General features: G+C 40.2%; 2 protein-coding genes across 2 annotated transcripts in view; one reads left to right on the top strand and one right to left on the bottom strand.

The window, feature by feature from the left end:
- Nucleotides 1-935: 935 nt before the first annotated feature.
- On the bottom strand, nucleotides 936-16,661 carry Bloc1s6 (biogenesis of lysosomal organelles complex 1 subunit 6). The gene is made up of 5 exons (XM_004670148.2): nucleotides 16,492-16,661; nucleotides 14,253-14,394; nucleotides 9,918-10,005; nucleotides 3,918-4,004; nucleotides 936-2,792 (listed from the first exon to the last, which is right to left on the bottom strand). The coding sequence occupies exons 1-5, from the start codon at nucleotides 16,571-16,573 to the stop codon at nucleotides 2,673-2,675; spliced, it is 519 nt and encodes a 172-aa protein (XP_004670205.1). The 5' UTR covers nucleotides 16,574-16,661; the 3' UTR covers nucleotides 936-2,672.
- The window catches only part of LOC101611286 (small integral membrane protein 15-like), a 30,433-nt gene continuing 28,660 nt past the window's right edge, over nucleotides 16,554-18,326 (top strand). The window contains exon 1 of the transcript XR_006638594.1: nucleotides 16,554-16,767. The gene's annotated coding sequence lies outside the window, so the exon portion shown is untranslated. The remainder of the gene's footprint in view (nucleotides 16,768-18,326) is intronic.

Genomic DNA, 18,326 nt, shown 5'->3' on the forward strand with positions numbered 1-18,326 from the left:
GTGGCTGGAAGCCCTGGCGCGCCCATTCTCTCTCTCTCTGTCTCTCTCTCCCTCTCTCTGTCACTCTCAAATAAGTAAATAAAAACAAACAAAAAATATTTTTTAAAAAGATGTGAATATATAATTGGTATACTTATAAGCTCTATCTACCCCAAAATTCACTGTGGATACAATCTACATAACGTTCAATATCTGCGTATTTACATATTACTCACTGCAAAGTAAAGAAAAATAAACTTCTATCATTTTCATTGAAGTCCATATATAATATACTTTCAAAACAAAGGCAACTTTTTTGACCAATTCCTTATTTTGTGAAAAACAGCAAGACTAACTATAAGGTTCCATGTTTACTTAATATGTTTCTATTACTGAAAAATATCTGAAGTTTTAGGTCTTAATTATCTATTGTATTTCTGATTTACCACTGATTGACCTTAAAGTAGCAGACACTAGCATATATGTCCTTTTACATTTAAAAAAATCTATAAAACTTAAGTAATATAATTATTAAAGTATATGTGCCTTGCCACTCATTCAATATACATGGCTTACTTTAATACAGTCACAAGAGTTCAATTAAATAACCAGAACTCTGTATCGATTTTCTGCTTGCATGGTTCAACTTTAAATCTAGTAGTACATCAAAAACACCAGTGAAGAATTTATTTAATATGAACCCCAAATGTTACTGGTAGCTTGTAAACTATTTCATTATTCACAAATATAAATCACTAATATAGAGATGGTTCAGCAGTTAAGATGCTTGCCTGCAAAGCCTAAGGACTCAGGTTTGATTCCCCAGTACCGATGTAAAGCTAGATGCACAAAGTGACATATGTGTCTGGAGTTTGTTTGCAGTGGCAATAGGCAGAGGCATGCCCATTCTCTCTCTCACTCCCTACCTGCCAAATGTCTAGGGGTTTTTTTTTTGAGCCACAGTCTCACTCTCACCCAGGCTCACCTGGGTCTCACTGCAGCCCTTAAAACTCATGGCAATTCTCCTACCTCAGCCTCTCAACTGTTGGGATTAATGGAATGCACCACTACATCCAGCTTATGTCTGCATTTTGTTAAAGTTCCTAGGTGAAACAGCTTAGTATAGAGAGTCTTGACCTTGGCTACTCAGACCTATGGGCCTCATCTATTAAGGTGCATCAGAATCACTAACAGAAACTTCAAAAATATAAAAATAAAAAACATGCTTCTTCAATAGAGTACTTCTAGCAATTAGCATTTTAAACAACCCTTACAAGTAGTTGAAAACCATTTAGAGAAGCAATGCACAGACTATGTCAGATGACATTATATATATATATTTTTTTATCATATTGTATTATGAGTACATTCTGAAACTTCATGACATTGTCCTGCAAGTCCTAGTGAATCCTGTCCTAAGGAGTTTTAGCAAGTGACTGAGTACAAAACCTAGCCTTTTCATATAATTTATATTCTTAAATATAAGGTCAAAATCAAGTGACTTGTGGGACCATGATTGATTTTGATTTTTTTTAAGGAAAGTATTTCAGCCTTTAAATAGACCAGTTCTTAGTACTCAACTTAAGGCTTTCTCTACCATTAGCCTGATATGTAATCAGAGGTAGTAATTCCAGCTTACTGAAAATGTAGCATGGATTATAAAAGACATACATTCCAATCATATCCCTTTATAAGTTCTGTACTGTCCACACATGATAGGGATTGGAGACAAGTCAGACATTAAATACTAAAATAAGAGAGCATAAAAGTATACTTGATTTGAAACAATGAAATCTCTATTTCCCTCAAAGGATGAGCTTCTGCATATAGTATCAGGGAAAAATTCTAGAAAAATAATAGTATCATGCTGTCTCTTTTATGGAATTATTTACTAACTCCCCACCAATCCCTATCATTACCTATGAAGTGGAAAATGGTATGTTTTATTCTACTTTAAAAGAGAAGAAACTGTACCTCAACTGTATGGTGACTAACCATAAATACAGAAACACCTTTAAGTATGTGACATCTCCACTACCTCTGCCAAACATTAGGAAAGGATGGAATTCTACCTTGAAACCAGAATCTAACATTAAACAGCAATACCAGAAAGCAGTGAATCATGTCTGAAACAATCTGTCTGCTCCCCTAGCATATGTCTAAGTGCTAGTATTTTCTGCTTATCCACCTTCTCACAATATTCTTCAACTGGCTAAATCCTCTCTCTTCCTATGAGATCTGTGATGAGAAGACTAGCAGTTTTCTCTTTAAGCACGGAGAAGGCAAATAACAAAAATCAGTGTTGCACTGCAGAAAAGGCATGCCAGAGTACACAGTGAGAAACTGAAATTGTGAAACCTATACTCAAGAAGCTAAAACATTAATTTTGAACTAGACACCAGACTCTTAAAGCAATTACAGCATTTGTCTCAAAATCAAAATACAGTTTAAAATTAAACAAAAGATGAAAATATTACATATGAAAATCAAACAAGTGACAATGTGCCCACTACATAGAAAGAAAATCTTCTTGAGTAACTGAAATGAAAATATATAGACATAGCAAACCTGGGATAAGGATTTCATAACACATGTAATGGCATAAGGCACTATCTCAACCCAACTTTCCACTTACATAACTGTTAAATCCAGAGAGTATAGGACAGGGAAAGAAAACACACAAACACAATTTCTCATGTCCTTTTGGCTGGTTTAGCTGTCAACTGCTTCTCTCTTTCAAACTCCTTCTCCCGTTGCTGCTCCCTTTCCAGCTCTTCTTTTTGCCTCTTCTGCTGCAATTTGAGTGCTCTTTTCTGTTGGCAGGGAGATAGAAATAGGGAGTTAAATGGCCTAACATAAAAGTAATAATGCTTTGCCTTATCAAATACAAAATGCAAATCAAAAGTAATTAAAACATGCTAATAAATTCCATATTTATGTTTAATTTCATTTGGAGTAACTTTGTTTCCTTATCTAAAAAATAACTGGGGAGCTGGAGAGATGGTTTGAAATTAAGGTGCTTGCTTGCAAAGCCAAGGGACCCAGATTCAATTTCCCAGGACCCATGTAAGCTAGATGCACAAGGTGGCACATATGTTAGTGTTATTACTAGTGGCTAGAGGCCCTGGCACACCCATTCTCTCTCCCTCGCTCTCTCTTTCCCCCTCCATCTTTCTCTATCACATACATAAACAAATAAATAAGTAAAATTATTTTTATTCCAAGCTCTTGTGAAATGCAAACTGCAGTTGCACATGCATAAAATTTTAATCTATCAACTTAGCTACTAATGAAGAAGCTGAGAAGCATTCAAAGAGTTATTTTTAAAAAGAAAACAATATTGGGCTGGAGGGATGGTTTAGTGATTGAGGCATTTGCTTGCAAAGCCAAAGGACCCAGGCTCAATGCCCTAGCACCCATGTAAGTCAAATACATAAGGTGGTGCATGCATCTGGAGTTCATTTGCAGTGGCTAGAGTCCCTGGAGTACCCATTCCCTTTCTCTCTCTCACCCTCTCTCTCAAATAAAATAAATAAAAATAAAATATTTTTTGTTTATTTTTATTTATTTATTTGAAAGCTACAGAGAGAGAGACAGAGAGAGAGAGAAAGAAAGAGAGGGAGAGAGAGAGAGAATGGGTGCGCCAGGGATTCCAGCCACTGCAAATGAACTCCAGATGTGTGTGCCCCCTTGTGCATCTGGCTAACATGGGTCCTGGGGAATCAAGCCTCAAACCGGGGTCCTTAGGCTTCACAGGCAAGCACTTAACCACTAAGCCATCTCTCCAGCCCAAAATAAAATATGTTTAAAAAGAAAACAACATAGCATGATTTAAGTAAGTTACTATGTATAGAAGTATAAAATGAGCCAAAACAATGAATGCTGAGGAGTAACAACTTTCTACTTTGAAACAGAATGTGAAAGAATCTTCAACTCACTTTCAACTTCAAGGTCTTCTCATGAAGCATCAACATCTCCTTCCTTATATTCACCAATTTGGTATGATAGTGCTTGGCTTCAGTGAACTTAAACAAAGAGTTTAGTTAACATAGACTTACAGACCAAAATGGCAGATATGTCAAACCAATTTTAGTTCATCCTTCCCAAACTGATCAATATTTAGAGCCTCAATTATGTCCAATATTTAAAATTCCAGAATCCAAATTTCACTTGGCCTATTAATGGAATTTTGAAAACATTTGATTCCATCCCACTCAACAGAAAAAGAGTTAAACATGAATCTAACATGGGTGACTCATGCATATGAACTCTGGAGGCTGAGGGAGGATATTGCCAAGAGTCTGAGGCCAGCCTGGACTACAGAGTGAGCTCCAAATCAGCCTGCGATAGAGCAAGACCTTACTTCAAAAAACAAAAACACCAATCCCCCAAAACATGTAATTTACTTTACTTTCAGTTTTCTTTTTAAAGTCTTCAGTTTATTCCATACTAGTAAATAAGTTCAGATCCCATTATAATTTCAACATGTGGGTGGCTGGAAAGACGGCTTAGCAGTTAAGGTACCTGCCTGTGAAGCCTTAGGACCTTGGTTCAACTCCACAGAACCCATGTAAGTAAAAAGCACATGGTGGTGCATGCATCTGGAGTTTGTTTGTAATAGCTAGAGGCCCTGGAATTCACATTCTTTTTCTCAGTATACTAAATAAAAAAAAATACTTTGAAGGCTGGAGAGATGGCTTAGTGGTTGTGGCACTTGCCTGCGATGCCAAAGGATCTCGGTTTGCTTTCCCAAGACCCACATAAGCCAGATGTAAAAAGTGGCACATGTGTCTGGAGTTTGTTTGCAGTGACTGGAGACCCTGGTGTGCCCATTCTCACTCTCCCTCTTTCTCTCTTTCAAATAAATAAAATATTTTAAAAATATTTTAAAAAATAACTTCAACATGTGAAAGGTAATCATTCAAGACTATGGGAGCTGTAATAAGGAAAACTAGACTGTGGGGGGGGGGGTGCCTCAGAGATTAAAGGAACTTGTTTGCAAAGTCTGCCAGCATGGCTTGATTTCCTAGTGCCCACGGAAAGCTAGATGCACAAACTGGTGCATATATCTGGAGTTTGTTTACAGCAGCAAGAGGCTCTAGCATGCCCATTCTCTCCGGTTTTATAAATAAATATTTTTTTCAATTAAAAGCCACCAAACAACAACAACAACAACAGGCCCAGATTTTTTTTTTTTTTTTTTAGTTTATTTATTTGAGAGTGACAGAGAGAGACGAGGCAGAGGCGAGGTTGGGGGGAGGATGGGCGTGCCAGGGCCTCCAGCCACTGCAAACGAACTCCAGACGCATGCGGCCCCTTGTGCATCTGGCTAACGTGGGTCCTGGGGAATTGAGCCTTGAACTGGGTTCTTAGGCTTCACAGGCAAGCGCTTAACCGCTAAGCCACCTCTCCAGCCCCGGCCTAGATCGTTTTACTGCTGAATTCTACCAAACCTTCTGTGAAGATCTGAAACCATTATTTCTCAACTTATTCCTCACAACTGAGAAAGAGAAAATGCTCCCTGACTCCTTCCATGTAGTCAGCATCACTAATACTTAAACCATACAGAGGCAGAGACCCAACAAGAAAATGATATAGAACTATTCCCTTTATGAACCTAGAGGCAAAACTTCTCAATAAAATTCTTACAGACCAAATACTAGAACACATCAAAAGTATCATTCACCTTGATCAAGTAGGTTTCATCCCAGGGACACAGGGATGAACATAGAGAAATCAATAAACATAATATGTCAATAAACAGACTTAAAAGAAAGGAATCACATTATCTTTTCAATTGATGCAAAAAAAAAAAAGGCCTTCAATAAAACATAACATCCTTTTGTGATTAAAACACTGGAGATGTTAAAATACTAGGGATGGAAGGTCCATATCACAATATATTAACTGTCATATATACCAGACCTAAGGCCCATTTTATTCAAAATGGGGAAATACTCAAAGCTTTCCTGCTAAGGTTAGGAACAAGACAGGAATCCCCACTCTCACCACTGCTTTTTAACATATTACTTGCAGTCTTAGCTCAAGCAATAAAGCAACAGAAAGAAATAAAAGGAATACAAATTGGAAAGGAAGATGTCAAAGTAGCCCTATTTGCAGATGACATGATTCTTCACTTAAGTGATCCAAAAGACTCCAAAACTACTTCCTAAGTGATAAATTCTTCCAGCAAGGTGGCAGGATATAAAACACACAAAAATTAGTAGCCCTGGGCTTAGTGGTTAACGCACTTGCTGGCAAGCCAAACGATCTGGGTTCAATTCCCCAGTACCAACATGAGCCAGATGTACAAGGCGGTGCATGCACCTGGAACTCATTTGCAGCGGCTAGAAGCCCTGGTGCATCCATTACCTATCCTTTTCTCTCTCTCTCTCCCACTCTCTCTCTCTCTTTCCTTGTAAATAAACAAAAACATAAAACAAACAACAACAAAAAAAATTAGCAGCCTTGGGGCTGGAGAGATGGCTCAGCGGTTCAGGTGCTTGAATGTGAAGCCTATGGACCCAGGTTTGATTTCCTAGTACTCACATAAAGCCAGATGCACAAAGTGGCACATGTATCTGGAGTCAGCTTGCAGTGGCTAGAGGACCTGGTGTGCCCACATTCATATTCTCTCTCTTTCTCAAATGAATAAAAATAATTTTAAAAATAGAGTAGTTTTATATACCAATGACAAACACATGGAAAAAGAAATCAGCAAAGCAGTTCTATTTACAACAGTCACCCCCCCGCCCCCCCAAAAAAAATCTTGGAATATTCCTAACCAAGGAATTGAAAGTCCTATACAATTAAAACTCTAAAGAAAAAAAAAAAATAGAAGACCTGAGAAGGTGGGAAGACCCCCATACTCATAGATCAGAAGAATTAATAACTTGAAAATGACCATACTACCAAAAGCAATACAATTCTATTAATACAATTCCAATCAAAATGCCAGCAAAGCAATTTTGACAGAATCAGAAAACAATACTCTCTATGTTGACACAGACAGCTAAAAGTGTCCTCGTCAAAGGAATACATCTGGTGGCATCACCATACCTGATTTCAAGTTATACTATAAAGACACAATAATAAAAACAACCTGGTACTTGCACAAAAACAGACACATGTATAAATTAAAATAGAAGATCCAGGTACAAGTTCCTCTGACTACAGTTACCTGATCTTTGACAATGGGGCCAAAAGTGCATGTTGAGTGAAATCAACATTTTCAACAAATAGTGCTGGAAAAACTGAATAGCCTCATGTAGAAGAATAAACCTGGACCCTCTTCTCCCACCCTAAACAAAAATAAACTCCAAATGAACCATGAGTCTCAAGATAAGTCCTGCAACTCTAAACAACTAGAAGAAAAAGTTGGGCAGAACACTACAAGATATTAATTTGCATTGGGAAGGACTTTATGAACAAGGCCCCAGTGGCCCAGGCAATTAGACAACCACCAATGGGATCACATAAAACTCAAAAGCTATTGTATAGATAAGCTAACCATTAACTGGGTCAATACACAACCTACAGAATGGGAGAAAATCTTTGCCAACTATGTATCTGACAGCAGTCTGATATCTAGAATTTCTATTTAAGAAAATTTAAGTACTAAAAGTCAAGCAACCCACTCAAAAAAATGGGAAAGGGAATTGAACAGTGAGTTTTCAAAGGAAGCAATTCAAATGGCTACTAAGTACCTGAAGAGGTGATCAACATCCTCAGGAATCAGGGAAATGTGGATTTAAAAAATGACACTGAGATACCATCTCACCCCAGTCAGAATGGCAACCATCAAAAAATCAAATGATGGGTTGGAGGGATGACTTAGTAGTTAAGACATTTGATTCCAAAGCCAAAAGAGAGGTTCAATTCCCATTCTCCAGGACCCCACAAGGGGGCACATGCATCTGGAGTTCATTTGCAGTGGCTGGAGGTCCTGGAGTACCCATTCTCTCTCTCTCAAATAAATAAATAAATAATAAATAAACAAACAAACATAAAAAATCAAATGACAACAAATGCTGGCAGACATGTGGAGAAAGAGGAACCCTCACCTTCTGTTGGAAGGAGTATGAACTTGTACAACCACTATGGAAATCAGCATGAAGACTCCTAAAATGGTGAAAATAGACCTACCCTTTGATTCAGCTACACCACTCCTGAGCATATACCCTAAAGAGCCTATCTTTACTATACAGACATGCTCATGTTTGTAGCTGCTTTATTCACAATAAGTAGCATATGGAATCAGCCCAGATGCCCATCAGCAAACGAATGGTTAATGAAGATGTGGTACATATACACAATGGGATTGTACTCAGCAGTAAGGAAAAATGAAATAAAATTTGCAGGAAAATGAATGAACTTGAAAAAATTATATTAAGTGAACTCACATCACAACAAGCACAGAAAGACAAACACTGCATGTTCTCCCTCATGTGTGGCTCCTAACCTGGAACAGCTTGAGTTGTAGGCATATCTGATAGGCAACTCGAAGGACAAGTAACAGGGATAGAGGGTGTGAATGCAGTAGAAAGGGAGGATGGTGTGTGTGGGGGGGAATATATACAAAACTAAGGTCAACATAAATTAGTACCATAGAAACCTTTCTCTGGGATAGAAAACTAAAAAATATAACCCTCAATAGTACTGTGTGGGGATCATCTGGGCAGAAGGGCCTCAGAGAGAGCAAGAGGAAGCCTTATCCTAAAACCACTGGGTCAGTACCAGAAATGAATTACACCCCACAGTGAACTGTTGGGTCAGAGCCCTATAAGGTCCCCAAAACGAGGCAGACTCTGTTAAAGCCCTTGATTACCCACCTGAGCTAAAAGGCTGTTGCTGTTGCTGAAAGACACCATTGCTGCCAATACAGAACATGGAGGGAACATGCTACAACATGGAAGCAAGCCAGCTCCCTGATGGCCAGCCCTCCTTGTACTGGAAAATGCTACATAAGCTGTTGTGAGAAAATGGCCACCAACCTTGTAAACAAGCAGGGGGTCCTGCTAGATATAAAATCAACCAGCCAGATGAGATGTAAACACCTGTGCAAGAGTGGCACTAAGCCTAGGCAGGTAACCAATGGCTTTCTGATTAGCTAAGAGACCTGCTCAATGGGAAAGAACCCATAGATAGTACTGGACCCCAGTCAGAAGCCTATGGAGATGAGGGTCATGGATTCCAGAGAAGCTCCTACTAGTCTTTGGCCAACAGAGAGGCTACACCCATCAAAATCTCTCTTAATTAACTATGTTTATCCCTTTAACCCATGCTGCTCTCACTCTCCATTGGAGAATCTGTCTTCTGTTTTACAGAAGGCAGTAAAAGCTGGCAGAACCAAAATCCATCAACATGACAAGAAAATACATCTGATACCCTATCATGCGATGAGCCACCTGTTGCACATCAGTCAGTGTCCAGGTGATACCACAGAGGAATTGGCAAGTTAAGCTTGAGAACTATTCTCATGGTGTCCCTGACCAGGGAGATGACAACAGACACCGAGGACACTCAAAACATATCAAAGCAGAAATCTTGAAACTGCTGAGAGCTTAACACTAAACTAGGCTTATAACACATCTGACAAGGCTCAGGGAACAGGACAGAAGAGGATATAGGAAGAATTTAAGAGCCACAGGGTGAGAGGGAATATCTAGAGGCGTTTTCCACCCCCACAATGGCTGACTGCTGCTCTCATAACTCATAACAGATAACCTCATGGCCCTCAGTGGAATGGGGTGAAGAGGAGGGGAATGGGACCACCACATGATTTGCCAATACAACACAGTTTCTAATTAATAAAAAATAAAAATAAAGGTTTCCTGTTAGAGGATAATATCCTACACATATATAAACAAAGTTGTTAAGATCAACCTACCTATTTCTAATATTGAATGTCATGAAGTCATTAACAAAATCATACTTACCAAAGCACTGATATCCAATACAGAATGACATTCTTTAAATTTTGAAATCTCTTGTTCCAGTGTATCTAATAATATAGCTTGGTTCTGTCTGAAATAAAAACACAAAGCCAAAAAACTTTACATTATATTACAAGGAATCACATTCATCTTGCCTAATGCTAAAACGTGGAAAGGAGGTTGGAGATGTGTTACTTCTCCAAACTTATCTGGCTTAGAATAATCATTTTCAAGACATTTTGAAACCATATTTGGAAAACTAAATGTGTCCTTTATTCTTGCCTCATTTTCCAACTCTAATATCTTAAACAATCAAATTACTGAAAATATATTTATTGTTATTTTTAGAAACTCTCTGTACTATCCCCCTCCATTATAACTTTTATAGTTTTATTGTTTAACCAGGTAAATTTTTAATATATTTTAAAATTGGAGGGCTGGAGTGATGGCTTAGTGGCTAAGGCGCTTGCCTGCGAAGCCCAAGGATCCAGGTTTGATTCTCCAGGTCCCACATTAGCCAGATGCACAAGGTGGTGGAAGCATCTGGAATTTGTTTGCAGTGGCTAGAAGCCCTGGCATGCCCATTTTCTCTCTCAAATAAATAAATAAATTAAAATAAAGTTGGAGCACTCCCCAAACAATGACTTTCCTCATTCAGAGTTTGGAAAATCAAGGGACAATAATTTCTCTTTAAGTAAGAAGCAAGATAAAAGAGAATAAACTAAGAATCATAATCTTCCCCTACTAGCTGTGTGGTCTTAGAAATTCAGTTTGCTTCTCTTGATCTAAAATCCATTATACAGTGAGAAGGTTAGAACAGGCAACTTCAACTTCAAAGGTTCTGCAATAAAACTTTTTTTTTTTTTTTTTTTTTGGTTTTTCGAGGTAGGGTCTCACTCTGGTCCAGGCTGACCTGGAATTAACTCTGTAGTCTCAGGGTGGCCTTGAACTCATGGCAATCCTCCTACCTCTGCCTCCCGAGTGCTGGAATAAAACTTTTGAGTTAAATCCTATGAAGAGATGCCAACTTCCCTAATATTTCTCTCTAGATCAATCAATGCAAAAATCACAGGGATATGGCTAGGAAGATATCTCAAGTCTCTATTCACAAACACAAAATATTTTTATAATTTAAAATAAATCACATGGTTCTGGAGAGATGGGTCAGCAGTTAAAGGCACTTAAGCAAAACCTGGCAGCCTGGGTTTGATTCCCTAGTACCCACATAAAGCCAGATGAACAAAGTGGCATGTGCATCCAATTTATTTACAGTGGCAAAAAGCTCTGGCTGGCCCATCCTCCCTCATTCATACTTAAATATTCTCTCTCTCCTCTCCCTCTCTCTCACCAATAAAAAAATAAAAAGATTAAAAAAATAAAATAAAAAACAGGTGCCACAGACATTAAGGGGTCATGATTTTCTTGCAAAATAAACAGCAGTAATGAAAAAGTTATAAGGAGACGGAAGAGCAGTTACCTGTCCACCATCCAGCATGGAGTCTGGATACCACACAGATCACAAGTGTGTCCCTGCTGTTCAGACTAGACATCACAAAAGGTGAAATACAGAATGAAGGGCAAGAAATCTCAGCATAGAAACCAAATGAGATACATAGGATAACAAATATAGGAAGTTACAAGTGGAAAACAATAGAGGAAAAAAATCAGTAAAACCAAAAGCTTCAATATCAATAAAACAGATAAGCTATCATCCAGGTCAACCAAGAAAAAAGAGAAATGACTCCAATTGCTAATATCATTCTTGAAACAGGGTCATCACTATTATTCCATGACATTAGAAGGACAATAAAGGAACATTTCAACATCTTTGCAACAACAAATTTGATTAACTTATTTACAGAATAGACTAATTCCTTGAAAGACATGCATTACAAAAACTCATCCACGATCACTCAATCTTAAGGTTTCCAACAAAGCATTAGAAACCAATACAGAATGGTAATGGCAAAACAACAGGCACACTAACAACTGAACAGCAGAAAGCTCTTCAAAAGTCCTCCTAAATGTACTCAACTACTTGCTGACACATGAGCAAAGGCAAGGCATAAGAGAAAGAAGTCTTTTCAACAAACAGGGCTGGAGCAGTTGGATTTTGGGGCACAAAGAAATGAACCTTGTCACAGTCAGGCTTCACACCCTTCATAAATATTAGTTCAAAATGGATAAGAAGTTAGATATGGGATGGGCACTCAAAAATAGGACATTGTGGGCTGGAGAGATGGCTTAGCAGTTAAGCACTTGCCTGTGAAGCCTAAGGACCCTGGTCCGAGGCTCAATTCCCGAGGACCCGCGTTAGCCAGATGCACAAGGGGGCGCACGCGTCTGGAGTTCGTTTGCAGTGGCTGGAAGCCCTGACGCGCCCATTCTCTCTTTCTATCTGCCACTTTCTCTCTCTGTCTGTTGCTCTCAAATTAATAAATAAACAAAAAAATTTTGAAAAAAAAATAGGACATTGTGGTGGTGGTCCATACTAACTGCAACAGCTCAAATGAGCTTCAGGAACTTCCTCACTGGGGCACATATGTAAAGTGACATTACTGAACTTTTCTACGTTAAGGGTACTTAAATCCTTATACATATCCTTGCATCTGATGCATCAATTATTATTACTATTTTTTTTTTTTTGGTTTTTCTAGGTAGGGTCTCATTCGAGACCAGGCTGACCTGGAATTCATTATGGAGTCTCAGGGTGGCCTTGAACTCATGGCAATCCTCCTACCTCTGCCTCCCGAGTGCTGGGATTAAAGGCATGCACCACCATACCCAGCTAAGGCATCAATTTTTAAAAGATTGGACTGTGGGTAAAATGGGCTTTCCTGGAAGTACCTCCCATGAGGGAATAGCAAGTAGAGGAGAAGTAAGCCCCATGCTTGCCAGGTTCAGGACTCCACCTACTTTTCTAGAGTGTATTCTTCATTCTTACTCTAAGCAAACACCTGTCTGCTGGCTCTATTACTGTGTCAGGTCTGAATTCTTTTTCAGGAGCATAAGATCCAAACTGCTGCTGGGGTTGAAACCAGAGAAAATTTTGACTTACACATAACAACAGATCTAAGTAAAATGGAAAGCCAAAACTTCTACATGAAAACAGAAGGGAAAACCTACGTGACCTTGTTGTGACATTCAGGCACAAAACCTTAAACATGATCCATGAAAGGAAAAACTGCTACAAATCTGCTTTATTACAATTAAAAGCTCCATCTCTGAAAAGACATTGCTAAGAGAATGGAAAGACAAATGAGACTTGGAAAAAAGTTTTTCAAAATATATGAATACCCTATACCAAAAATATACAAAGAAAAGTACACCTTTTTAAATATATATATATATATACACACACTTATGTATGTATGTATGTATGTATGTATGTGTGTGTGTGTTATTTGAGACAGAGAAAGAGCCAGGCAGAAAGAGTGAGTAAGGGTGTGTTGAGGCCTCTTGCCACTCCAAATGCATGTGCCACTTAGTGCATCTGGCTTTAGGTGGTAAATGGGGTAGTTGAACCTGGACCCTCAGGCTCTGCAAGCAAGTACCTTTAACTGCTGAGTCATCTCTCCTGACCCAAAGAAAAGCACTCTTAAACTTCAGCAATAAAGGGGAAAACTTTAAATGGGAAAAGGTCTAAATAGACATGTTTTAAAATAATGAATTTCTCTGAACTTCTTCTCAGATTCCTGACATAAAGTTTATAAAATCCTTGGAATTTCCTGAATAATAGAAATAGCTGTTATTCATGAGTTCTTTGGATCCCACCTGATTTTATGCTAAATAGGTGAATAGTGAGATGACTCTTGGTGAGCCCCTAAAGCTTCAGGATGGGAAGATGGGGTTTTGACCCTGTGATTGGAGCCCACAGGGGAGGAGGCTAGTGACTGAGTTCAGCTGAATGATACATAATTCAATCAGTTGGGCATGCACAAGGAAACCACAATTAAAACTTGAGCACAATAAAAGGAAGCCCCAATAAACACTCAGTTGGAGATTCCTGGTTAATGAACACATTGATTGCCAGAAAAGTAACAACTTAATTTTACTGGGTAAAGGCACTGAAGTTATGTGAGTGGGATCTTCCCAAACAGACCACACAGTCTAGCTAGTATTTACAAGACTTCTTAGAAGAAAGTCAACCCTCTGGGAGCATTCATTTCACTACTTTTCTTTCAGATTGTTATGTATTTCTCTATTTCCATTTGAAAGACAGAAATGCTCAATGATGATATAAAAACACTATGTTTTGACACTATATGCAATTATAAATTGAATTATGACTACACCAGCAAGGAAGTCATTGTATATCTGGCTGTTTTGTTAGCTTACGTAAGTTCCTGCAAGGCTTGTTTTGATCTCTGCAAATCTGGCAAGTAGTGGGAAAGCAATCCTTCTGCCAGCTGCTCCACAGCTCTGTCATCTGCAGGCAGGTCCTCTGCTAATCCTTGATCTGGAGAAGTGTCACTTAAACCTGCCCTCAAGCAGAAACAAATTGAGGACAGTCTTGTCAGTACTTGAAGGAGGCTGGGGGAATCATAACAGGAAGTATTCATTTGAAATTTTTTTTTTGTTTATTTGTAAGCAGAGAAAATGAGAATGGGCATGCCAGGGCCACTGCAACTGCAAAAAAATACCAGATGCATTTGTTGCTTTGTGAACATGGGGGGTTGAAGGCTTTGCAAGCAAATGCCTTTTACTGCTGAGCAATCTCTCCAGCCTGGTAATTTTTCCCTTTAAAATACTACCTTGTGAGCTTTCTCTAACAAGAATGGGTACAAGTGCTAAAAAAAAAAAAAAAAAAAAGAAAGAAAGAAAGTTTTCTTGTTGCTTTAAGTTTGTGCTATGTGTCTCACAAAGGCCCGGAACTCTCAATTCTCCTACCTCAGTCACTTGAATGTAGGAACTGAATGTACCACCACACCTGAGCAAAGGTGTTTTAAGAAAAAGTCTAGAGTAAAAGAACATTAACATGTTCAAACTTCTATTTGTTTATGTGCAATAGTTTACCCAGTCCCTATGGATGGGTTACTAAAGACCATTTTCACTTTTTCCTATTTCATATAATGCTAAGTGACCTTAGCTAACTTTTTTTTGCACATTCATGTCATAGTTTCTGTGGGATAGCTTCTTAGAAGACAGTAGCAATAAAAGGTTTGTGCAGTCTTTAGACATTGCAAAATTGCCCTCTAAGAAAATGCCAGCATTTTTCACTGCCACCACTAAAATAAATGTTGTATAGCAGGAATTGAAGGGCCGCAATATTGGTACAGGAAGCATAATGAAAATGGTGGGAATATAAGGTGCCTGGAGCACGCACACACACAGCATAGCAACAGTAAGACATGGCCAGTCTGTGAGGTCACTTGAGTGTCACATTGATGGGTCGGGCTTTCTTTAGTTAGGTGCCAAGAAGCCAATTAATGATTTGAGCAAGGGAATGATATGACTGGGGTTTATCTTGGAGCAATTATGTACAGGCAGCAGGACAGATAGGGTCAAAGAGTAAGAGACTGGAGGTGATGTAGCCTTACAACTACTGATTTACATGTGAAACACACAAAAGGAAATGGAAATTGTATTGTAGAATCTCCAGAACGAAACGGGGGAGTGGGTGAGTAACAATAAAGAGTAACTTAGATGTTTCCTAGAAGAATAAAAAACTTCCCAACATTGACAAGATCAGATTATCTGAAGCTAGGGTATGTCGCTCAATGGTAGAGCACTTGCCTACCATGCACAAGAACCTGAGTTCAATCCCCAGGATCACTTTAAAAAAAAAAAAATCACATTTGCTTTTGGTTATGTGCATGCTAACTATAAGATCAGTGCAAAACAAGTGAAACTTGAAAATCCTACAAGTTAAGCATGTTTGTTAGCAGCATCTTATGAAGCTGAGAAAGTCGAGCATCATCAAAGAAGAGCACAGCCATGAAAATACTGAATGATTAGAGGGTGTCTGTACTTCTGGAACGAGGAATGAGAGCTTTTTTAAAAGGCACATGGGGGGGGGGCGGGGAGAAAAAAAAGACACAGCAGTCTATTTCATCTAAGGTCCCTCATATGAACCAAAGAGCACATACAATACTTTGAGTGATTGTTCTCAACCTCCGAAAGTACATAAAAGTGCCAGTCTGGTTTACAGAAAATTAGTCACTGGATGCCTTCGAGCATTAATACTTAAATCTCTCCAGGAACTAGGGATGAGACTGACTGCTGGAAGAATACGGATAAACTAATGTCACCAAGCAAGTTGGAGCATTTATTTCAGCAGACGTTAATATTGGATATTTCTCTGAAAACCGACCATCTTTCTGACAAACTCATTTCCAATCATTAACCACAGGACAGTGGACAAAGAGCCGAGTCAACACATACTCGGAGTTCTCTAACCACCCGCGCCCAATCGGCGCCAGCCCTGGGGCGCAGGCGGGCCGGCCGGTTCCCCCTCCCGAGCGGGGCTCACAACCACCGGCCGCAGCGTCCCCAAGCCGCCGGCCCCTCCCACAGGGCGGCTCTGGAGTCCCACTCGCCCCGGCCCTAACCCTTCTCGCCGCCCAGCAGCGCGTACCCAGCGTCGGCTCGCCGGCCTCCGGCCTGCCAGGTGGCCCTGTCGGGACCCCATGCGGGGGCGGTGGCACAGAAACACTCATGTCCCCGCACCGGGCACAGCGGCAATCGTCTGACCATGGGAAAAAGGAACCAAACAGCTCCAGGACCCAGCGGGACAGAAGCAGCGGCGCACACGGAAGTGACGCGGCGGAAGACGGCGCACTCGAGCCGAGTGACGTAGGCAGAGACCGGGAAACCCGAGCCTGCGTGGGCCGGGTGTTGCAGTGCTGATGCGGTGAGCAGGGAGGTGTTTGCGGCTTGGATGGCTCCGGGGTGCAAGGCGAAAACCAGTAGAGCGCTGTGCGCGTTGGCCTCGGGTCCTCTGAGTTTAGGTAGATGGGACATAGCAAACCTCCCTGAGCTTTGTCCCTCTGCTAAGAGGACTACTTGGTTTCCCTCTATTTGGACTATTAGAATATTCAGGTCTGTCGGCGTGGGCCTTGCTAATTGATTGTGGATGACTTAAGACCTCTGTTGGTGTCTGTGTAGAACAAATTAAGGCAAATTACCAAATCCACCTGGGAAGATTCTGTGGGATGATTCCTGAACTTTAATGGAAAACACTAGGAAGTAGGCAGAGGGATCCCTACACTTAATAAAATAATTCTCTAATGCCTTCGCTCCCTTATGCCCATCTGTAGTGGCCTCCTAATGTTGCTTCCCAAATTGTCCGTTTTAAACAGTTTTCTAAGCTGCTGAAAAGCACATTCCATGTTGCTGTGAAAGGCCCAAGAATTCAGAAGCCCAGAAATACTATCACACTCCAAAGGGAGCTTAAGCGGGCCCCTGCATATCTCAAACTCCAGGCTTTACTCTCTGTTGGAAGCAAGTAAAGAATCCCTCTTCTCATTATATCAGAGCCCGCTCCTAATATAAAACTAGGTAAAAAGGGCATGAGATAGCCCTCAAGGATGGGAAATGAGTAATGAAGTGAACCACTTATTTGGTTTCTGTAAATAACCTGCACCATAAGCCTTAATAGCCCACACTGTAAGCCTTAGTAGCCCGCACCATAAGCTGTAGCAGCCTGCCTCAGACCACCAAGGTCATAGGAGACTTATACCACACTCTGCTACCCCCACCTAAGGACCTGTGCAAATGCTGACCTCCAAGGTCACAGGAGACTGGTACCACACTCTGCTACTCCCACCCAAGGACCTGCACAAATGCTGACCACCAAGGTCATAAGAGACTGATTGGTCCACGAGGGGCTTGAACAAATTAATCTAAATGGCTTAGAAACTATGGAGTGGCACAAACTGACTGGCTCGCACCTCGCGGGCTCCTGATGTTAAAAAAATCATTGGTCTAATGCACAGGCTTTGTTAGAAACCCTATAAAAACTGTCCTGTTCCTGCATTCGGGGCTCTGCAGTCCTCTACCCCTGTGCGGTGTACGACTGTGGGCCCCAGAGCACTTGGAATAAAATCCTCTTGCAGTTTGCATCAAGACTGCTTCTTGTGAGTGATTTGGGGTGTCGCCATATCCGGGCAGAGCGTGGGGTCCTCGTTTTGGGGGTCTTACAGCTATTGTCAGTGTATCCACATGACTTCCTCTTTAGTTAGGCAGGAAGCAGAGGGAGATTGCCAGTCATTGCTCCTGTGGCAGAGAGGGAGCATTGAAGAGTTCAATATAAAGGTGATACATGTCACATTTTGTTCCATATACCCATTCAGGTGAGCATACTTAATGCATGTGCCCGGGAAGAGTAAACCTGAGCATGAATAGAGCCATGCTTCTTGAGGCAGCCTGAGAAATAGCAGGTGATAAAATTAAGAAGCTTCACTTGTAGAA

The sequence above is a fragment of the Jaculus jaculus genome, chromosome 8 (genome assembly GCF_020740685.1).
Source record: "Jaculus jaculus isolate mJacJac1 chromosome 8, mJacJac1.mat.Y.cur, whole genome shotgun sequence".
NCBI classification, from domain to species: Eukaryota; Metazoa; Chordata; class Mammalia; order Rodentia; family Dipodidae; genus Jaculus; species Jaculus jaculus.